The sequence below is a fragment of the Callospermophilus lateralis genome, chromosome 17 (genome assembly GCF_048772815.1).
Source record: "Callospermophilus lateralis isolate mCalLat2 chromosome 17, mCalLat2.hap1, whole genome shotgun sequence".
Classification (NCBI taxonomy): Eukaryota; Metazoa; Chordata; class Mammalia; order Rodentia; family Sciuridae; genus Callospermophilus; species Callospermophilus lateralis.
The window spans coordinates 8,387,607-8,412,484 of record NC_135321.1 but is presented as its reverse complement, the minus strand read 5'-3'; the positions used below and the strand labels follow the sequence as shown (position 1 = coordinate 8,412,484).

The 24,878-nt window shown below is 34.8% G+C and overlaps 1 protein-coding gene across 1 annotated transcript in view; it reads right to left on the bottom strand.

Annotated features, from left to right (window-relative positions):
* The window catches only part of Tmx3 (thioredoxin related transmembrane protein 3), a 38,212-nt gene extending 13,876 nt beyond the window's left edge, over positions 1-24,336 (bottom strand). The window contains exons 1-9 of the mRNA XM_076837074.1: positions 24,111-24,336; positions 23,161-23,215; positions 20,133-20,172; positions 18,493-18,616; positions 10,711-10,756; positions 9,768-9,848; positions 7,405-7,504; positions 6,636-6,713; positions 2,664-2,730 (exon numbers count right to left, since the gene is read on the bottom strand). Coding sequence (XP_076693189.1) covers positions 2,664-2,730; positions 6,636-6,713; positions 7,405-7,504; positions 9,768-9,848; positions 10,711-10,756; positions 18,493-18,616; positions 20,133-20,172; positions 23,161-23,215; positions 24,111-24,165 — 646 coding nt within the window. The 5' untranslated portion in view covers positions 24,166-24,336. The remainder of the gene's footprint in view (positions 1-2,663; positions 2,731-6,635; positions 6,714-7,404; positions 7,505-9,767; positions 9,849-10,710; positions 10,757-18,492; positions 18,617-20,132; positions 20,173-23,160; positions 23,216-24,110) is intronic.
* Between the last annotated feature and the right edge of the window lie 542 nt (positions 24,337-24,878).

The following is a 24,878-nucleotide window of genomic DNA, read 5'->3' as shown; positions in this document are numbered from 1 at the left end:
TTAATCAATTTGTAAATTACTAAGAATATTAATCTTAAATGATTATTTTAATAAATAATATACAGAAAATGCTTATACAAGGAGAACTGTAATCAAAGAGTAGATAGAACAGATACAAACTATCTCCCTCTCTCTTCATATATGCAAGTTCCTCTTAAGTTCCTTTTTAAGTTTGATATCTAACATAGATATTTAATAAACATTCTAATGAATGACTGAACACTCCACATAAAAAACTAATTATACATGCCTCTACCATCTAACATTATCAGTTACCTGCCCTGAATTTTAGGACATTAATCAATCTGCCATATTAACTCCCTCACAGATTACTTTGAGGATAAAAGGATAACGTCAGGTTAAGTAGAGAGATAGCATGCCCTCTATACACTTCTACCACAAGAAACTAAATTCAGTTCTTGTAATTAAAGATAATTAACATTAGAAATGCTCAACTTTCATATGACTTTCAAAAGAAAATGTTCCTTTTAACTAAAAACATTCTTTCACTGGATACTCTTCTGTTAAATTTGAATTAAGAAATTCAAAGTCTATTGTTCTCAAATAGTTCTGGTTTCCTTTCTGTTCCATAGTATAATTCAACAAGAAAAACAACCACACTCAACAATGTTCTGGTAGTGAACAGAATGCTCCATATTTGTGCTCTCCAACACAGTAGCCACAAGTCACTGGCTAGTGAGAATGAGAAACTCAATTTTTTGTTAAACTTTAACTGAGACGGCTGCTAAGATTGCATTTACTTTCACCTTGGAGCAGTTATGTAGTGTCCAACAGATGTCTTGTTCTTCCCCTTCCCCTGAAATTTAAATTATCTCCTGGGGTCCCAGGTAGTCAGGTGAACTACCTACAGTACTCAGCAGTCTGGGAACCAGCGGGGTAGGGATTGATGGTATTAGGGAATTATAATCATCCTAGTTGTTCTACCAGCATGAGGCTATCTAAGACATATGGCTCACATTTTAAAAGACTGGTATATGAAGCACCAAAGTGATAAAATAACACTGGGATTTGCGTTAACATATTTCAAGAAGGGGGAAAAAGAAAACCAAAACAGCTGAAGTAAATGTGGTAAAAAACCTTGCTGACTGTACACAATGTAGCATCACATCACATGTGCGGTCATACATGTACCTTGGGTAATGATGTCCCTCTCATTTCACCATCTTTCCTGTACCTATTCACCATTCACCCTCCCTAACCCCCCTCCAAAACCCCCCTCCCCTTTGTGCAAAGTTCCTCCATTTCGCCCATGCCCTCGCCCCATTATGAATCAGCATCCAATTATCAGAGAAAAATTTGGCCTTTGGTATTTGGGATTGGCTTACTTCGCTTAGCATGATATTCTCCAACTCCATCCATTTACCTGCAAATGCCATAATTTTATTCTTTTTTAATGCTGAGTAATATTTCATTGGGTATATATACTAATTTCTTAATCCATTCATCTACTGAAGGGCATCTAGGTTGGTTCCACAGTTTAGCTACTGTGAATTGAGCTATGAGCATTGATGTAGCTGTGTTACTATAGTATGCTGATTTTAAGTCCTTTGGGTATAGACCAAGAAGTGGGATAGCTGGGTCAAATGATGGTCATTGTAAGTATTCTAAGGAATCTCCATACAGCTTTCCAGATTGGTTCTACCAATTTGCAGCCCCACCAGCAATGTATGAGTGTGCCTTTTCCCCCACATCCTCACCAACATTTACTGTTGTCTGTATTCTTGATAAATACAAGAGAAATGAAAAGCTGTGCTGCAATTGTGTACAATGAATCAAAATGCATTCTGCTGTCATATATACCTAATTAAAATAAATAAAATAATAAAAAAGAAAAAAAAAAGAAAAAGTGGCTAAAGTTAACTCTCTCTGCATCATGTTATGTCTTTAACTGTCATATATTAGAGATTCTGTTCCTGCTTTTGTATAGTGCTTCAAGTAAATGGGTTATGAATTTTATTATATATGTTAGGGGATTCAACTCAGTGTACCATTTTTTATTGTTGCTATTTTAAATAATGTTGCAGCTACTATTTTTCAGGAGTTTATAAAATGTCTCTTGGGGTTTTTTGTTTGTTTGTTTTTAATATATAAAGAGGGTTAGGTTTTCCTTTAATTACATTTTTTAGTTCTGTGCTTGGGCGGGGGGAACCTTGCTGATAAGTATGTAGGATTTCATCGTATCATTCTCTTTGTAATGTACATCTGACATCAAAATAATACTTTTTAAAACAGATCAAGTATTTGTTCAATGAATAGGTTTCTCTGATGAGGGAGAGATGCAGCTGAAAAGGAATTTATGAAGGCTTTACTACGGAAGATGTTTTATTATTTCATCTTTTTATATGTCTGAAATATTAGGTATTGGCTAAAATTAATTCTGAACATTTTTGTAAAGTAATGTATAGAAATTGCATATGGTTTACTTCTCAAAATATCATATAATTTGACAAAAAATTACTATTTTTAAATTTTTTTATTCTAAATTCAGAATAAAAGTATAAGAAATGGAAAAACTAAAGTTGAAGGGCAAAAACACATTAGTCATTCAACTATTAAAAAATCTTATCAACACCTCCTGTAATAGACAATATATAGCATATAATTTTAAAATGTTCTGCATGGATTAAAACTTTGGAACTTACCATCATAAACAAAGTAATTCTCATCTTTGAAAACAAGCACAGCGGGCACCTCTTTTAGGGTCACATACTGCAAAACATCAGAAATGTAAATAACTTTTATCACTAAAAAATTTTAATTGATAGCTATGGATTCAAGTATTGAAAGATACCAAGTGTGCATTGCAGAAGCTTACACAAACCACCCCCCGCAAGAGAAAGGTAAGTTAGGAATTTAGTTATCAAAACATTTCAAAATTAAAGTAGCATCAATCCAAGATTCACCTAAAGATTGGGTCTGAATTTCCTTACACACACTGGCACAATGTCCAGTTGACAATGGTGAAGGCAATGGATTTATTGTTAAAACTGAGAACAGACCTAAAGATACCATCATGGGAATCACAGCACTCAGCAGAACAGCAAGGGCACAGTGCCAATCAGCCCATCTGGGTTGATCTTCCCAGCCACTCACCAGTTGTGTGATAATGAGCCAAACACTTTTTCTAGAGGAATCTGCCTCCTCCTCTGTGAGATAAGGACATTCAGACCACTTCCCCCCACAGGGCACTTATGAGTTCTATTAGGTAACGAATGAGAGCATGTTTAAACTATAAAGTGTTTTATAAGCAATTTACAACAGTCTCAATAATAATGAATTCATTCAGGAAGTGATTGCTTCTTATACCTACATGGTACTAATTTTAAAGGAGTAAAATTATAGTAGAGAATCAGAATGAGATCAGAAGATAAAGCCACTGAGAATTATTATGAGCATGACAAAATGAAAGTAATTACAAATAAAGGGAAGGAGAAGATAAGATACAATGATTTGGTTACATTACCACTAAAAAAAATGATATAGCACCAGAAAAAATAAATAAATTTAAAAAACACCTACTTACAGGCAGTGGTAAAGCTCTTAGGTGGGGCTCTATAATCCACATGCCCCATTTACCTGCTCCTGTCAACTGACCCACACAGACGTATGAAATAATTTTTCAACATTCAGCATGTCTCTCTTTCAAAGACATATGAATGGTTTGTCCTAGAACACGACTAAAGTAGTCTGAAGACTTGTACCTATCCAGGATCACATACTTCAATCTACTTTTTTTCCCCTGTGCTCCTTTAAACTCACTATCTTATACAGCAGTCATCTGTCTACATGTCACTCTTCTCCATACGCATTTAAGTATTCTGAAGTCAGAAACTATCTTAATTCACCCCTCTTATCCTCCTACAACACCAACTAGAATTTTCATAAATCCTAATTGTAAAGGTAATAAAACTCTGGCAAAACACTAATATTCAAAATATGGATGAACTATAAAAATCATGGACTTAGCCCTTTTTAGATTTCTCTCTACTGGAGTAAAACTCCTTATAATATTTTGCAATAACCATTATTTCCCCCAAGCACTCTTTGCCAACTAGATAGTCAGAACTAAGAGATGACAAAGACTGATATTTCCAAGAATAATTTAAAACTGCTTAAAGAAACTAGCTGTCAGAGCTAATAACAACATCAACTGTAATACATAATAACCAAGTGTGCCCATGTAGCAGATGCTATCTGTGCCTACTCAGAGCCCTGGTGACTAAGAGAAAGTGCTAAGAAGACTCTATAGATAAGGATTCACCACAAACTCTAATATTAAAGAATGTTCCACTGACTTAGGAGATAACAAACAATTAGAAGTTCTAGTTCAAGTTCATTTTAGGCTTTATATTACGTATTGGCATTCCATACGTAAACATAACCTTTTGAGACACTTGTTTGAGATCTGATGGCAAAGTTGGCCCTTTTTCCATTCCATCTTCCCCTGTCTGCCAAAAGTAAAAGTATAAACAAAGAATACGTTGCAAAATAACTTGAATTACACCTAACTACATAAACTAAAAGTGAGTTTAGATTGACCAAAACTTGCCTGTGGTACTCTAAGGAGTTGAAAATCAGTTCAGAGTACATATTTATAGCATAAACACCTGTATATACATTGTAGGAAATATTAAACGTAGCTTCTAGGTAAGTCTGTAATCTTCTTACATCAAAATATTTAAACATTAAGACAGTTTAAAAATATTTACAAGTATAATATGACTTACCTTTGTGAAAATAAAAATATTTCAACATTTTGATAACTTATACTAGTTTTTAAAAAAAAAAAGCTCCTTTGATATCCTTCATGTTTCCCTTGTTACTGTCAAATTTCTCAGGTACCCTGCAAAGCAAAAATTTTCATACTGTGGTCTTCATGTTCTTATCTGCCATTGATCTCTCAAATGACACCATATAATATCTGTCCCCATTACTCCTCTCAAAAACAACCACATCCAGGTGGACACTGTGGTTACTTCCTCACCTTGATTACTTCTTAAGCAGGTGACACAATTACTTACTCCTTTGTTTTCCTACTTTATTGGCTATTTCTACTCATTTTTCTTTGCTGTCTTTGGGTTCTGGGACTACTTGTTTCTTTAAAATATTGCATCCCCTGTCTACGAAGTTTATTCATGCAGCCTTGACTTATCTCTAGACCTCTATATCCAACTGTTATATTTAACACTTGAAATCAGATGCCTGACAAGTTATGCCAAATCAAATTAAAAAGAACAATTTCAAGTTCTTTATCACTATTCTACTTCCCAACCATTCTTCCCAATATTCCCCAAGCTCATAAATACCACCACCACTGACTGTGGTGTTCCAACCAAACACTCAGGGCTCACCTTAAGTCCACCCTTTTACCTCCACATCAAGCCCTGACAATTCTACCTCCTAAACACACCAATCCTTTCACTTCCCCCAGTTCTTTACTAACCCCCAAGCCCAAACTCTGGAGATTACTACAAAAGTTCAACTGAACTCTCTGGATTTTCATTCCTATGTATCCAATTTACAATTCAGTCTGCATTTAGCACAGATGTCCTTAAAATGAGCATCAGAGGAGATTGGGCGCGTTCAGGGTGGCCGAATGTTTTTTTTGACATAAGGAAGCTGATTCATAGTGGGATAGGGAGGGGGAGCATGGGAGGAATAGACGAACTCTAGACAGAGCAGAGGGGTGGGAGGGGAAGGGAGGGGGCATGAGGTAATTAATGATGGTGGAAGGTGATGGTCATTATTATCCAAAATACAGATATGAGTACACAAACTGGTGTGAGTATACTATGTATACAACCAAAGATATGAAAAATTGATCTCTATATATGTAATAAGAGTGGTAATGCATTCTGCTGTTTTATATAAATATATATATATATTTTTTTTTTTTTAAAAAAGAGAGAGCTTACATTTAAAAAAAAAATGAGTATCAAACCATGTTCTCCATCAACCTTAGCCTCATCACATATGTTGACCTGTGAGTGCCCACTCCTATCTCCTCTTTCACATCACCACAGTCACTCTGGCCTATTGTTTGGTTCCTCAGATATGCTGGGTATGTTCTTATCTTGGTATTTGTATTATCTTTGCATGACTCTTTCACATCATCTTAAGTCCTTTTAACCTATTTTTTTTTCATATGGACATTTCTTCATTAACCAATTTACAGCAACTATCTCACCCCCCTATGTCCCAACTATCACACTGCTGCTTTTTTGTTTTACAGAATTTATGAGATCCTGTTTATAGATTTGTTTACTGAGAACTGCTATCTTAGGATCCAAACAGTAGACTTCATGTATAACACACAAGCATGTGCACAGACCCAAGTTAATCTACTACTTATGAACAACTACTTATGAACAACCTTAGAGTGTGAGATATCATTTGTTACCAACTTTGTTATTTAAAGAGGAAAAAAAAAAAACTATTATAATAATTCCTAAATTTCATGAATCTGGTGATATTTGTTTATTAATAATAAGCAGTTTGTCACCAGCAGTAAAGAGTAAACATGTTTACTCTATGCCTCACAATAAATAAATCAGATAAAATCAAGTAAAATTAAAAAATAAAACTGTCATTAAAATACAAATTTTAAATGTTACCTCAGGAACCACCTCTTCTGAAGCAGAAAAGAAGTATGAATAAACAATCAATTCTGAAGCAGCTTCTATGTATTTCTCCTGTAACAATATAAAGAGGGAAAAAAGGCCTTTTTAGAATATCAAAAGATCTAAATTTATTATTCATTAAACAATCAGAGCTACCTTATGTAGTAAGTAGTAGTGTTGCAGTTTGCTAGTACATTGAGTGAAAAGATGAAATACAAGCAAATGAAATGAGTTGTTTCTAGGACAAAAGATAAGTGTAACCAAGTGTTTTTATCCTCCTCCAAATATATTTGATTGATATTTAATTTTAAACTTGATTCAATATATTAATTTAAGTTAGATTAACAATGTATAATAATGACAGTGATGATTATAAGGAAGATATGTGTGAGCACACATATACATAAAATAACTTAAGACAATAACGGCCTTTTGCCTTTAGAGAGTTGATATTCACACTGCAATTTGTAGTCTTAAAGATGTACAATGCTAAAAAGCAATGTGAATTTTAAATAACCACGTCAGTAATGAAAGAAACACTAAGGCAGGTGGCATCTACCGATGTTTTTACCAACTTCTGTTGAGAGCAGCAAACACCACAGAAGGTATCCAAGAAAGTGTTTTTATTACAAAAAATACTTAAGATTGAACTGAAAGATTTCCTTTAAAATGGAGTAAATTTTGAGGCTCTGACTCAGTTTTAACTATTAAGCAAATTTAATTATAATCGTATGTTTTTGTAGATCAAGAAATAATTTCATACTTTCAAAGGTGATTCTCCACCTATATAAACAAAAAATACACGATGTCTCTTCTGCACATGTTCAAACATCTGCTGACTTGGAAGTGGCCGAATTAGAGCTCTGTGTGAAAACAAAACAAGTATGAACTAAAGATATTACATAACTTACTCTACTCCTACTTATGAGGGCTGGTCATGTCTACAGTTAAAAAGCTTTAATAATATATTAATTCATTATCCCCAAATCCATAAAGCAAATAAAGCTTCAACCCATGACTATGATTATTTCCACATATTGACAATATATATACACCTACAATTTAACCTACCAATTGGAAAACAAGTTTCAAATACATCTCTTCAGAGAATATCACCACTGCCAACATTTTGATAGGTAAAGACAGAATTATAATCTATTTACAGCCCTTGGTTAAAAACAAAACAATTCACATGAGAATGTTTTTCCCCTTTTAAAAGAACATTCACAAAACATACTGTGAAATACCATCCCAGGAGTATACAGCATTTAAAAATATTTATATAATATTCTGTCAATTTAAATGTTAGTTTCTAAGTAATCTACAGAGGTTAAAACCTGAAAAGTTCCCAGAACAGATTATTATTTTCAGAAAAAATAAAATAGTAAGCATTATAGTGCATAAAATCCTTGTACATAAAAAACGGAACTCTACAGCTTTGTTAGTATTTTTCAAAAGCAAACAGAAATGAATTACATCAAAATTATTATAAAACATATCACCTATAAATGTAATTAAATAACTAAAAGAAGAATTATCTTTTTAAAATGGTATATATTGCCAGACTTTCACCCCACAAAATTCATAAAAGGAACAGAAAACACTTTGCAAAAGGAAACATTTTCAAAATACACAATTCTTGGGATTCATTGCATCACTTTCCCTCAACCTCTATTCTAATGCTCGGTAATTAACTAGCAAGTGATGCAACTCCAGAACTGACTCCTGAAATTTCAGTTGCAATAATGTCAACCCAAGTTACATCAGGAGAAGCCATTCTTAAGCTTAAATCAAAAAGCATTAAAAACTATCAAAACCTGTAGACTAATAAGTCATGGGGGAGTAAAGCCCATTCCCCAAAACATTCCCTTCATATAAAAGTTATTTCAAAATTTATTTACAAAGCAAAGAAAGGAAATAAAACATGCAATCAATAAATAAATACACCAGAAAGCATCCTAAACTTCTACAAAAATATTCAAATTTTGTGAATTTTCTCAAATAATTTGAGACAATATCATACCACATAATAAAATCAATCTTATTCTAATAAAGCTATTAGGAATATCAATATATCCAGTCAAGCTCAAATGCTTTAAAGTCAATGTTTGTTAACCTAGCTTGATAAATGTTCTCTTCAAGAGGTTCCACATAATCACATTAAATAATTACAACCATAGATAATCACATTAAATTATTATTCCTAAGCAAAATAGATTTTTTTAAAAAAAAAAGTATCACTTTCAAATCAATAATTAGGTTGTAAGAAAATTTCAGTATAAACAATTTTGAGTTGTGCACCATTCTAATTAGTGTGGTGAAATCTCACACAGTCCCACTTCACCCTGTCTAGGGTGTGAGTTATCCCTTTTTCCAGCATGTGGATGCTGTATAGACTACTTGCGTATTAGTCACTTAGCGGCCCCTTTCATTGTCAGATGTACTGTGAAAGTACCCCAGTGACTGTGTTCAAATAATTCTTAGTTTACTTGATAATGGCTTCAATGTGCAACAGTAGTGATGCTGGAAATTTGGATACCAGAGATAAGCCTTATAGAATTTGCTTTAAGTGAAAAGGTAAAAGTAGAATAAGATATTGAGAAAAAGAAGAAAAGACACCACATTCACATAACCATCATTACAGTATATTTCTAGAATTGCTGTTTGATTATTTGTTACTATTATTAATCTTTTGCTGTGCTTACTTTATAAATTAAACTTTATCACAGTTAAGGACTTGTTAGAAAAAACACAGCATATGCAGGGTGTGGTACTATGTACAGTTTCAAGAATTTGCTGGAGGTTCTGGGTTGTACCACCCGTGAATGAGGGAGGACTGCCTGGTAAGTAATGCAAAGTTTGAAAATGTATTAAAATTCATTTTAGAAAATTTCTTCTATACACAAAGTGAATTTAAATGTAAGATTAACAAATATGTAATATAAAACACTATCTCTTTAAAATATCTCTTTGCTTAAGCTACATAACTACCTTCCATAAATAAATCAGGAAACAAATACTTCTTATTTAAGTCCCTAAAATATATGCATTCTAAGTGGTTTATTACGATATATCTAATTTTCAAATGTTAGTGTTAAATACAGGTTTTTCCTGATAAGAACTTACCCAGATACTCTGTGAGCAAATTCAATAATATCATCTTTTGTACGTGGTCCTCTGTAATTATATGCCAAGTTCCCCTTTAATCTTAAGTAAATAAATAAAAGAACATGAATTATTTTAAATTTTAATAGTTAATGTCAATGACTATTATAGCATAAACTTAAATTACATGAAATAGTAATTGCAGAAGACTTTTACAAGTAGTATAGTCATGTAAAAATATAGCAGGCAACTGGCTTCAGAGGATCAGCAACTCAAAATATATAGGAAAAGGCTGCATTCTAATAAATTATACAAAATATTTGACTCTGTATTACATTGAGCCTATGCCTTTTGAAAAATGAGTAATTTACACATTCATGGTCAAGAGCTTCAAAGCACTATGATTCTATCTTATCTGTCAAAAGGAGGAAATTAAGAGTATTTTAGTAAAGCCATTCGAATTTAAACAACAAATATCATAGTTATTTAACATATGCTCTAATATCTACCATAAAAATTACATACAATTACTTTTCTAAAAATTTAGATAATTCTTCAAAAGCCTGCTGATGTGTGTCTAATTAACAGAAATTACCAAAAAGAAAATTAGGAAGTATAACAGAACACCTATAATTAAACACAAAAGAAAGGAAAATTAAACTCAAAAAGTAAAAGAGGCTTAGCAAACATTTTGAAAAGGTGAAGAAAGAAATCAACATAATACCAAATATATAATGAAAACACACTCAAAACACACTTATTGAATCAGCCATAAACAATGTATTGACTTAAAAATGAAGAGCATTCCTCTCCTTTGAATACAAATTTTATCTTAAAAAAAAAAAGGGCAGCTGAACCCAATCCTCAATCCGCCAGTGAAATTTTACTAGAAATGAATGTACTAAAACGTAAGCAGAGTGAACTAATAAAAAATACACATATAAACATATAACACTTAACTTACAGCTTAATTGTTGGATAACCTCGAACTCCAAACTCTGAAGCAAGGCCTTAATAAGAAAAAGAATAAATAATTCTAAATATTTTATTTAAGAAACTAGATAACAATGAGTCTTTTACTTAAAAAAATATATATATTTATATAAGCCTTTGCAGATATGTTGCAATTGATTGCTAAAAAGAAACTCACATAGAAAAATAAAAAACATGACATTCTCATTGAAATCAATTACTTAACAATCCAATCCATGGCAGGAAATAAATATTCTGGTAAAATAAAAAATGCCAAAAGAATAGTTCAAAATTTATCTCCAGAGTAATCATTCTAAAAGACATTCTGGTTATTATTATTATTAATATTTTAAAGTACTCAGGTACTTTTATTTTTACTTTATTTCCGGGACAAGCATTTCTTCCTAGATCTAACTCATTTTTCCAAAAAAAAAAAAAAAAAAAGACCCATCTCTTCCTTTATTGTTTACTACATTTAATTTAAAACCACTAATTGTAATTAACTGCAGTAAATATATGATTGAAACACAAGTTTATATTTTGTAAGTTTCTGCTTCTGTAATAACCTAGAATAATTCCAATTAACTCAAATGATTATTCTGAAATCCTCACAAGTGATTAAAATGAGAAGTATTTGCTCCAATGGCATCTTTTGAGACAAAAGAAGAAATAAAAACACAACCAAGTAAATGCCAATAGAGAATTAGGACTTTCAGAAGTATAAAAAACATTCATCAAATTAATACTATACTCAGGGCGTAATAAGGAGAGAATAAATATTCTCAGTGGACATCATACAATATAAAACATTTGCAAAGCTATACTAGTATTTGTGCAGAGTGTACCATGTTTACCCCCAAACTTCTCCCTTTGTCATCTCCTCTATTTCCAGTATATGCAAGTATATGTGTACTGCGTTGGGGAGAAGGAAACTGCTCCTAGACCTGAGCTCCAGTTAAAACTCACTTCATGTCCAGTTTCTTATTATACGTCACCAATTCAGAATAACAAGGGAAATCTGTAGCAAAACAACACCCCAATCTCTCTGCCTTCCCTTATCACCTTAGAGTTCTTCCCGAGGCACACAGAGGGAGGTGACCATATAGTCTGGACAATGAACAACACCTATGTTCATAAGAGGTACCATAAACAGCAAAGCTAATGAAAATTCAAGTTTTGGATGTCCTGTCTTTGAATATCCACGTGAACTTTGAGCAACTACACAATTTGTGTCCATCTCTAACTTAAAACTTAATTCTGTAAAGTGTATTCTAACTAAATATGATTGTGACTACCAAGACGGCAAAAACACTGATTTGGGAGAGATTACCTGAGTAAACCCTGTCCTTCCCAAATTACAGAGGCAAATAAATATAAGCCTATATCATCTTCACCTAAAAATTGATTAAAATCTGCCAAAACATTAAACAGAGACATGAGGTGGGAGGGAAAGGGAGAGAAAAGGGAAATTGCATGGAAATGGAAGGAGATCCTCAATGTTATACAAAATTACATATAAGAGGTGTGAGGGGAATGGGAAAATAAACAAGGAGAGAAATGAATTACAGTAGATGGGGTAGAGAGAGAAGATGGGGGGGGGGGAGGGGATAGTAGAGGATAGGAAAGGTAGCAGAATACAACAGTTACTAATATGGCATTATGTAAAAATGTGGATGTGTAACCGATGTGATTCTGCAATCTGTATTTGGGGTAAAAATGGGAGTTCATAACCCACTTGAATCTAATGTATGAAATATGTCAAGAGCTTTGGAATGTTTTGAACAACCAATAAAAAATAAATAAAATAAAATCTGCCAAAACATGAGAATATAACTGATTGGAGGAGGGAGTTATATCTCACTAATTAATCAATCCACACAAATTGTTTTAAGTTATTTATGTACAAATCCAATAAAGAAAACAAAGTACACACTGACAAATACAGTGATGGTATCTCACAGCATGAGGTGAATCTCTTTAACAGGTTTCAGAGCAAAAATCCTTGCTCCACACTGAACTCTATCAATCTCTTTGACCTCAGTTTTCATATCTAGAAGTTTTTATATCACCTATCCTAAAAGCCCCTTGCCTCCTTGATCTTCAAGTCTGATAGACTTTCAATTGACAATGACTGTCCTTAGCTTCCCCTAGAGGGGAATGACAATATAATAAAAAGCACACAAGCAAAGGCTAAGTTGTAGACATACAATGACCCAGGTTAAGATTCTGCTCCATTTATTATCGAGTGCAATGCCGGATGATTCAACTTCTCTGATTCTGCTTCAGAAGATACTACTTCTTAAGATACAACTCACCTTACAGGACTACAGGTAGAACCTTTAAATCCCTAAATGTTAGAGCTATTTCCTTCCTACTCTTGTTCTTGACCTCACTGTTAGTAACTATCTGCTGATACATCAACGTGTAAATAATATTAAAATACTAATATGTACAAATTTTAAAGGTTTTAATATCCTTCCACTGAACTTTGAAACATTTTTGTTTGGAGGGAAAAATACTGCAAATTCAAATTAAAGAAAACTTTTGAAAATGTGGTAACTTGTTTGAAAACAACAAATTAGGAAGCAAGGTTGCAATTGAGACTCGGTCTAAGTTTTCATTCTCTACATTTTAAATTAAAGAATAATAATATTGATTTCTTTAGAAACAGAAGATCCTGTTTATAAAATGAATAACTTCCTCTGAAGTTGTATAATTTTAAATATTTTTAAATATTTCTAAACTGAGATTAAATATGAAGCAATCTTTTATTTCTGGCTTCTCCTTGAAATTATAATAATTTGATGGCAGAGACAGGTAAAGATATGAATCATGGTAATCTTGGATTCTGGGCATAATTCTATCTCAAATTCTCGTATGTATAATTATTCTCATGCCACTTAGTTACCATGCTACTTAACCTATAAACTGGAGGTGGGGGGACGTAGTGAGGAGTTAGCCTCAAACTCTCAATCTCTATTTCAGCTGAAAAATACTATCTGTCTTAGTACTCTCTAAGTATCACTATATATCCAATATGAAAAGGGCATAAAAGACAATAGTGATTGTCAGTCAAATGGAGACATTTTTCATTGACACAATGTGGTGACGGGAGTGGGCAGTGAGGAGGTGGTACTAGATACTAGTATCTAGTGGGTAGAGGCAAGAAACAATGCTAAAAAAAAAATTCCTACAATGCACAGAACCTCTGTACTCCTCCCCCCGAAAAAAGACCCCAGAATTATCTGGCCCCAAATGCTGATAATACAAGGTTAGAAAACTTGAAATGTAATCACTGATCAAACAGAGCTTACAATCTAGAAAGTAAAATTAATTTGTAAATATAATCTGTAAACATGAAGTCAGAATAAGAATTTTATTGTTCAAACACCACTGCATGTTTAGGCATCAAAAGAGGTAAACTATGATCTTTTTCATACAACCATATCTAGAGACTAAACATAATTCCACTGGTTCCACAATAAAATCAGCATCCCACTACAGGGCGCACAATATCACAATTTAACTACTGAATGAGAAACTTCCAATATTTATTCTTGAAGGAATACATACAAAAAAGAAAGGCTAAAATATGTATCTGAATTTACAGTGATCACATACAGCTTTTTTATTAAATTTGATATTAGTTACTGTGCATGAAGGGATTAATATAGTAGTATACACCTGGGATCCCAGCAACTAGGGAGGCTGAAGCAGGTGGATCACAAGTCTGAATCCAGCTTCAGCAACTTAGGGAGACCCTCAGCAACTTAGAAAGACTCTGTCTCAAAAATAAAAAGTAAAGAGGACTGGGGTTATAGCTTAACAGTAAAGCAACCTTGGGTTCAACCCCTAGTTCCAAAAAAAGAAAACAAAACAAACAAAACCATGCATCAAGAAGTTTCTGGTACAATTCTAAACACAGAGAACTGAATAAACAAACAGTTCAAATTTCTTGACTTCAAAAGTTCTATAAACAGATATGTTGGATTGAGTTTGATGGTATTTGCTTTCAACCACTACAAAGAAATGAATAAGAAATAAGGTATCATCAAAGAATCTTAGAGACTTTTGCTGCACATGATCACTTTGAATAATCCTACCTCACTCTGAAACAAAGTCCTGTAACTATCTATTAATCAAATTAATATTCTTCTTTGTGGTTGGTTCTTCAACTTACGTGTGCAGCAAAATCACTTGAAGTACATGTTCAAAATATACTTTCTTGACCAAATCTGAAAGATTTCCATTTGGTACAGTGGTGTAGGCCTCAGGATTCTGAACTGACAATGAATTCCCACGTCATCCTAATGCATGTCATAAGTCTACAGACTATAGGCCGAGAAACAGAAGTGGGTTGTGCGGATGGAAGAGGTATTAGTAAAATAGCCAAATCATTAACATTCTATAGTTAAGACAGAATAATCCCAACAGATTCAATTTCTTTGTCTATTTAACTCTAAATTCCACTAAAATGCCTAAATTTGAACTGCCTTAGAGTATTTAAAGAAACATTAGAAAGTATAAGCCAAAAATGTATTTGTAATGTCTCCACAGTGGTTCTGAATATTTATCAACTTTTTTTAAATACTAGGAAGATAAATTTTCTTTCTGTCTACAGCAGAGGACAAAGCATCCATGACTAACATGAAATACTGAATATTCACTCCTGTTTATATTGATTATTTTTGTCTGTCTCCATAAAAATGCAAGCTCTACAAGAGCAGAAATTTTTGTTCGTTTTGCTCACTAACAAATTACCAACACCTAGAATGTTCCTGTCTTGCCCCAATACGTGGTATTTAATGAATATGACTCAGTAACTTTCTTACAAAGGAATGACTTTTTTGAATAAACCATGTTTCAATTATTCAAGGAGCCACAAGTATTCACAAGAACACATCATTATGTAGGTTGAGGTGCAAACTGGGGTGGTATATAAAAAACCACCTATCCTAAAACCTGGCAGATAGTGGCCTCAGTATATATCAGTTCCTCTTTTCCTTTTTCCCAAAGCTAGGTGGCTTATGTGAGATAATGTGTTGTATGTATATTTCCTTCAAAGCAATCTCTATAGTGGTTTTTCCTCCCCATTAATTCAACATGTAATATGATGTTAAGATGATTTCTAATCAAGACATAAGGAATAAAATCTGCAACAATCATGAAATTATAGGCAAAAACCAAATCTCTAGTTTATGAAAAACAAAAAAAGTCCCAGTCCCATTTTAAAATTAAAATTCAAAAACCACATACAGTATATATATGTATACAGTGTGTTTGTGTGTGGATACTCTTGACTTATATACACATTATATTCTGAAGATGCAGAAAAAAATACTGATTTTTAATCGCAGCATTTAAAATACTTCTCTAAGTTACTCAGGAGAAATGCATGGGCTTTTTTTTTTTTTTTTTTTTTTGTAGTGCTAGGAATGAAAACCAGGATCTTTTGCATACTAGGCAAGTGCTATAACATTGAGCTACATACCCAGTCCTTTCTATTTTGCCCCTAATCAGAGTTCCAATGTAATAATGGCACACAGAAACACTTAATAAATAGTACATTGATGAATTAGATATTATAATGAATTGTGACAATGTAAATCGTTAGTTATCACTGAAACATCACATGACCAGTTTACCATAAAAATTTTTACTAACTTATATGAACTACTTTTTCAATGACTATTTCCACTTTGCTTTATACATTATTACTCCACTCAATGATTCAAGTGATCATAAGAATTTACAGTTTTTATGACTTTTTTACACTTACTGCTTTGTTTATCTTTCTACCTCTATAAGGCTGTATTATAAGCATTTCCAAAACAGGCAGGATGTATTTGAGTCTTTCTTTAATCTCTGGAGACTTGGTGGTTTATAAACAGTAGTTAAGAAATAATAATTGAGTGAACTAATGAAGGACTGCATCTATGATCAATGTGTATACATTTCTAATCAAGACATAAGAACCTATTTCATGTGTAATTAGTAAAGGAATGCCTTATAAAGGGATTCCTTCAGTAGTTACACATGAAGTTAAAAGTTTATTTAAAAGTTTATTTCAAGAAGTAGCAACTCAAGAATATTATTTTCTCCCTTTGACAATGTCCTGTCTTATTTCAAAGTTGCAAAAACTGATGTGTGATCAGTAACTCCAGCTCTAAGTACGCAAATGAACTCTAGTTCCTCGAGTCAGAAACATGAATGAAGCAATGGCTCCAATTCAACTGAGGTTGAAAATGCACACAAAATCAAACTTTTCATTCTTTTCCACATGACAGTAGCGGTACAGATGAGTGAATATAATGAAGCACTGTCAAACTATCTCATCTGCTACTTCAGCCTTGAACATGATATAAGAATTCCTTCTTCACTTTACTGCTTCTACCCCAGCCTAAGCTCCTAGTGACCCACACCAGGACACATAAAAAAATTCACTCACGCGATTTTCTTGTCTCCACCTGCTCTTCTTTTTCATTTACAAGTTGCTGCCAAAAAAATTCTATCAAATTTGTCTTCTCAAAAATGTGTATAACTTCCTTAAGGACAACTAATAAAATGCAAAACATTCTGCCCTGGGAGGTTCTAACAATCTGAAATCATCCTTTACCACTGTATACATGCTATTGCAATAGGGGGTTCTGAACATAAAACAGTAATAAAATCTTCACAACCTTGAAAATATCACTGTCCCTTACAGACATGGAAACTAAGTATTTTAAGTATTTTCCCAAAACCACAAAAGTAGAATGTGAGAAACTTGAAATTAAAACATAGGTATGATCCAAAATGTGCAGTTGATTTCCGAAAAAAGAAATACATATTACACAGTTCAACTTTCTTTTTCAGCTAAAAGAAAAGGAAATATATATTTATAACATACAATGGATTTTGCAAACACAACATCATTCAAGCTTCAGAATAACCAATAAAAGCTGCATTACAATTAATTATGTACCAATATGGAATTCAAAGCTTAGAAGCCTTAAGAAACCTTCCCTGTGTCACACAGCAGTAGTAGCAGGCAAAGCCAGGCTTACTTCTAGAGTCATGCTCTTTTTAAATTTCCATGATATCTCATACTTCTCTAAACTAAATTTTTTCTTTGCCTAAATCCTTTAAGAGAGCATTTTTTTTCTATAATGGATTAGATAATAAATATTTTAGGTTTTGGGGAACATGTAGTTTTCGTCATATCTACTGAATTTTGACACTGGTGCATCAACACTGTCTAAACAACTGTAAATAAACAAGTGTAGCCATGTTCCAATAATTCTATTTACAAAACAAACAGGAGGACAGATCTGTTCTGCTTCATTTTATTTTGTGTACATACTCATTAAGCCCATTTTCAGTTCTGATTTTTGTTCTTATATTCTTTTCAGCATGAATTCCTTCCTGATTCTCATATTCATCCTAATTCATCTTTAAGTTCTTATGTACTTCTCTACCATACCATCTATCTACTCAGACAATAAACTATCATTCACTTAACTTATATCAACAATGAAATGTTCAACTTTCTATAGTTGCCTCATGTAAACTAAGTACCTAAGTTGGGTTCAAATACGAATACACAATGGCTTGTACGTTTATATATATAAAATACTCAATGGCTAATTCATTTAATTTATAAAGTATAGTCTTAAACTAAGATAATTTTACAAGAGCAGAAAATTATGTTTTCTTCCACCTTGAATACTACTGCATATAATTAAAATATTTTCTTTATGAGAAAAGTAAAATAATAAACTACATCAAGACTTACTAGAATAGGAAGTAGCATCCATCTTTCCAACTTTAACTGGAGAACCAATGCTTTTCATCTCAAGGCCAACTTCATTCCAAATTGGTTCCAGTTTTTTACAATGGCCACACCATGGTGCATAAAACTACCCAAAGGGGGAAAAAAGAATCACTAAAAATGTTGTACTACCGTAACTATCAATCTTAATATTTAAAGAATCTCTTTGATTAAATAATCTGCTAATAATCTATTTGGAACTAAACGTTTAAATATATTTCCTAAATGGTTATGCAGCAAAATATAAAAGACACACAGAAATCTAGATAGGTTAACTCCTAAGTCATACCTCAAATATAATACTAACTTAAGTTCATTTTAATAGATTATTGATACCTATTTAAAACAGATATATGAATTTTAATAAAATGTCTTTGCTTCCAAGTGAATGTATTCATGTTCTACAAAAAAAAAAAGAAACCAGTAAATAAAAATGCATATGTCATACCATGTGCACATCCAAATGTTAATGATAAAGAATCTATTTTTATTACAAAAATCCCAACAAAGTGAGTGCCTTTGCTGAGTTTATTGTATCTACTGGCAAGATACAGGAGACCATTAAGACAATTGGCTTAGCATTGGAATTCAAAGCTTAGAAGCCTTAAGAAACCTTCCCTGTGTCACACAGCAGTAGTAGCAGTAGTGACAAGTCTGACTGATAAAACTAAAATCACAGACCAGAATCAGCAAATGGTGGGGGTAATACTTAGAACCCAAGCTAACAAACTGCTTATTGCATTTTCATGAAGTAATATTTCTTTTTAAATTTTTACCATGGGAATGTTAAAATATACAAAAGGAGAAAAAACTGAACAGTGGACTCTCATATCCCATCACACAGCTTCAATAATCCCCAACTCTACCATCTTTATCTCATTTCTTTTGCGGCTACTCTACTTTTGCTAAGGCATGTTAAAACAAATCTTCAATGTCATGAGGTTAAAATTTATTCCAAACTAGAAAGTGAGGAAAGGATGCTAAATATTTAATTTTGTTCACTATTAAGATCAAAGTATGGCTGAGCATGGTGGTGTACACCTATAATCCCAGCAGCTCAGGAGACTGAGGCAGAATTCCAAATTCAAAACCAGCCCCAGCAAAAGCAAGGCACTAAGCAACTCAGTGAGACCCTGTCTCTAAATAAAATACAAAATAGGGCTGGGAATGTGGCTCAGTAGTTGAGTACCCCTGAGTTTAATCCCCAGAATCCAAAAAACAAAAAGGATGAAAGTATGACCGTGACTAAATGATATTAATATATTCAATATCTTGGAAAACAAGAAGAAATGAGTGAATTATGCAATAAAATCATATCATAATCTCCTAAAGACATAATCTATAAATTTTACCTCATTATAAGATAGGGTACTAGCTTCCCATCTTAATACTCTCACCCCCAAAATTTCAATAAAATATGTCCCTTAAACCTTAAAGCTCTAAGGTTCATTTTAACAGAAAACCCAAAATAATACTATCTGCAAAAACAAATTAAGAAGATACATAAGTACTAACTATATATTGCCTTCTTTGGGTGAAAGAGAATAAAAAAGAGTCTTTAAAATGGTAGGGGCAGGTAATTAACATAAAATTTACATACTCACATCTATAAGCCAAATGTCATCTTTTCGATTTTCTTTAAACCTAAAAACAAAAGCAGATCTCTGATTTTTATGTTTGTGTTCACTTTACAAATGTATCATAAGGGTAGGGATAACAAATTGATAAATATAAAAACATGAAACAAATTCTTTCAATAAATGTGTGTAAAATTTTTCCTCAGTGACCTCCACATCTTATCCTATTCTTTGAATTTTTAAAAAGAACCACTCAAAGAAGAGGAATAAAGAATTCAACAACAAAAAAAAGTGGAACTAAGGTTTTTCTGGGAGAAATACAAATGTAATTGGTTTTCCTCATCTGTGGATCACTAACTAAGACCTGAAAATACTCGGTGAGACGCAGGATAGAAAACTGCCTCTCCAATTCTGTAATGAACATGTGCAGGTTTTCTTCGCTTTCTTTAATTTTCTTTCTTTCTTCTTTTTTTTTTTTTTAACACTCTTAAGTCTACAGAATGGTTTGTCTGATGGAAGAGAGAACCCTAATGCCAGAAGAGTAGTTGAGTACCCCTGAGTTCTTGCTATAGCAAGCTCAAATTGTTTCAGACAGTTTTGATCATCTGACAGAGTGTTGCTTGCAAGATTTTCTTCTCTTGAAATTATACCCTAGACAACAGAAAATAATAACTACTTATATGACATTTACATTAAATACTATAAATAATTTAGATGATATAAACTATACAGGTGGATGTGCACAGAGCACCATACCACTTATATAAGGTCCCTAAGCATCCAGATTTTCGTATCTACAAGGAATTGTAGAACCTATCCCCATGGATACCAAGGGATGACACTGTATACCTAAGTTCTTCACCCTTTTATTACATTTTATACCTCTAGAGAAAAGTTAATATAGCAAAGCCTAAGTTTGCTATGCTTGGAAAATTCTGTTTACAAACTGGCTGTTTTTAATCTGAGAGGTTGGATTCTAGGAGGGTTCCCATCATTTCCTGATGGCTCAGTTTTAATGTTTGAGAAAAGTACCCAATTGATACTGCATTGAAATAACTCAGTAAATGTGTAGTCCAGGCGGGGGTAAAGTTGTACACTGTCATCAGCTGTCCATTAAAATGTTCAACCATCCCTATGAATTGGAGTCATCTGGTGCATAGAGAGTGCACTGTATGCCCAACATCTGTCCCACCAATGTACAGGCTGAGCCATCAGATACAGTAATCTTGAGAGAATGTGAACAAGAAGCAAATGTGGTCATGTCAGGGTCTAGATAGTGTGGCTCAAGCCAGTGGAAAGCATGTGGATGGCTAAGGCAAATCCAGAGAAGCATCAATTCCAGTTGGGATCCAGAGCACTATTAATGGAATAAGGGGTCTAGTGTTCTCTATTTGGTAAGAATACCCTCACCCATGAGCTTGAGGAATCTGTCCCTGGGGAAGTACTTTTAGCTTTGAACATGGTGAGACAAGTGGAACACCTTTTCAATGCTGTTTTGGTGCCTTCTCAAAATAATGGCATTCCATGCTTGGTCCAGAATCTTACCAGAATCTCCATGGCCCCTGTCTTACGGATCCAGGAAACAACTGATGATGGCACATGTGCTTACTCTACTGTGAGGAACCAGTTTCCACATTTATCTCATAAGCATGTTATGCTCTTGGAAATGTTCCCCAGTGTAGGGGCCTTTCCAGTAAGCATCTACACAGCTAATGGAATGATCAGCAGGAGCACAACTCCTCCTTCCTCCTCAGGCAGTCAGCACTGCCAGGATAAGCTGAAAACTGTAATGACACACCCCATTGAGTATCACTAAATTCAATAAGGTTACTTCTTTGTACCTAATTGTTTTCCTCAGCACCAGAAAGTTTCTATAAGCAGTCTGCAAGTACTCCAAAGATCCATCAGCATGCCTGGTACACATAGGATCTTAGGTGTTTTGCTCTTCTGTAACAACGTTGTGCTCAACTGATCAGCCTGAACACCACACTGACTCTGTCATGCAATCAGGTTTTCAGGAGGTAAATTAGGACAATCAGCTAGACTGGAAGTAATAATCAAGCCTTTATTCACTTACTTTCACAATGTGAGCCAAGAGACATAAAAGAGGTGCCAGCTCCTCAATGTACCATTTTAATACATGAAAGAGCACTAACAGAGAATCAGGTTGATGCAGCAGACAGGGAAATTCATCTCACTGCTGAGAAGAGCTGAACAAAAGGGTTCTGCCTCTTTATGAGTGACTATTGATGAGGAGGTCTTGGCAAAAGTGTCTGAGAAATGCCTCAGATGAAGCCCCAAATAAAGAGGTCTCCACACAGAACTGGGCTAGGAGCACACATATACATATGAACATGGTTGGCCCAGGAGGTCTGAATCCTTGATTACAAGACCCTCCAGAGACTGCAATAAACTGTGCAACTAAATTTGGTGTGGGGAGGGCACCTTCCCCCTGTGGCTTGGCAGGAAAGGCATTGTTGTCACCTTCACTCAAGCCAAATCACATATAGGATTTTTATTTAGAGCTAGACAGTTCACCCACTATAAGCAAGGCCTTGTGATTAAGGCTGATACTATGAAAATAAACACTAAGCATGGTGGTGCATGCCTGTACCTCCAGGCTCAGGTGGCTGAAGCAGGAGGATTGTGAGTTCAAGAGCCAGCCTAAACAAAAGCGAGGCTCTAAGCAACTCAGTGAGACCCTAAATAAAATAAAAATAAGGCTGGGGATGTGGTCCAGTGCCCCTGAGTTCAATCTCCAGTACACCCCTCCCCCCAAAAAGGAGAAAGTAAATTCCAGTACCCACTCTATATGATTAGAGCACAAAGAAATAAATACAAGGTAAAATGATGTTTGAAAGTTTTCTGATCTTTTAACTATTAGTAAAAATATTTGGGGTACATATATAGTATTTAGAACAATTCCTGAAAAAAAAAAAAGTAGCAACATATAAACACTGGTCATTACTGCCCCTATCATTAAAAGATTCACATGCAAATATTTAGATAAAAGCTCAAGTTTTTAAAGTTAAAATAACAGTTTATATATACTCACGAGTCATCTAAATCTTGTACAACACTTTTACAAAAAGCCATATCGAGCAAAATAACTGCAAAACAAAAAGAGAAGACAAAATTCAATGATTTATCATTTGCCTCTTACCATGTTTAGTCACCTATAAAAAATTTTGATTCTTTGTTAGGGTCTACCATGGATCAATGATTCATTCCAAGGATTGAGTGATGCAGAAGAATTACAGTGATGCAAATGAATTACATCCATTTAACAAACATTTACTCTGCGTGCAATCATCCTGCAACTAGCAAATGCTATGTAGGCTAATCAACCTCTGACATGGTGCCATTTTCTACGTTTCTTTTTTTTTTTTTTTTTCACTACCTTCTGGATGTAGACAAAACTCGCTTCTCTTATTTTTTTTCTTTTCTGCAAGCAATCACCTCTCTTCATTAAAAACTCCAAATGTTATTGAAAATACTATTTTTTAAAAAAGGAGAGAGAGAGAAGAAACCAAAGCCGAGCTACCCCTCTGATACTCATTGCACACAGAATGGAGGCTGGCACACCGCAGGTTCTAATGGTGGCCGAATCATGGAGCAACGAGAGCCAGGGCGCCCTGGGAAAGGCTAACCAACACCAACAAGTCACGTCTCACAGCGCACAATCCTGGCGATCTGACCGCGGTCAGTCCTTGACCCTCTCTCCCACCCCGGTGGTAAACACCCTTGAGGGTGACAAGACAGACCCTGGAGCCAAGGCAAGGTCTGCAGGAACACCGGCATTCCCATCGCCCACCAATGGAGTCAGCGCTGCCCGTGCAGTAAAAAGCCAAGGAGCAGCAGCCGCATCTTCCCAACCCCCCGCGCCAAGTCTCCAGAACGCCAGTGCCAAAGCCCCTGAAGACATCCGCAGTGTCGGGCCCCCGCGGCGACCCCGGCCCGCCAGGCCCAGCCTGGACGCGCGCCGAGCCTCAGTGCACTTGTTACCTGTGGCGCAGAGACCAAGCGCCGCCCGGCTCCCCAGACCCGCCACGATCGCCATGGTGGGCTGCAGCAGCTCAGCTTGCAGGGGAGAGAAGACAATGCAGGTAACGACCGGCCGCCCGCCGGGGAAAAAAACGAGCCGACGCGGTGCGGAAGGAAAGCTCCGCACTCACACCGGGGGCGGGGCGCTTCAGCTCCGTTACCCTCCGAGCTCTCCAAGGCCTCTGCCGTGGAGCATGCGCGGCACTGCGACGCATGCGCATTCCACGGCGCAAGCGCGGTGGCGTTCTCCGGGTTAATTTGCCCTGCGGCAGTTTACGAAAGCGTGGGAACCGGGCTAGGGGGCGCTCCCTGTGCAGACAGTGCGGGCCGCGGCATGCTGGGGGGTGGACGCGGGGCATCCCCGTCGAAGTTGAATTTATTAGATCTTTTTATTTTCTACAGTGAGCGCCCCAGCGCTTTTGGTCGTGGACAAAATTCGTGGGAAATCGTGCGTGCGTGGAAAGTGGAAATCTGTGGGTCGCCGAGCTGTGCATCCGTCCGTGTGTTTTTAAGATGTATTTGAAATCAGAACGTTGTTTGCAAAACGGGGGCTCATACAGCCGCAAGCTCCTTCAGTTGACCAACTAAAGGAACCCCTCTTTAAAATTTGTTTCCATGGAATCCTGGAAAACTGAAGTTGAGCTTAAGATTTTTTTTGTTTTAGATGAATTTTTACTGTTTATGACTGAGGGAGTAAGTAAGGTACATAATATACAATATTATTTATAT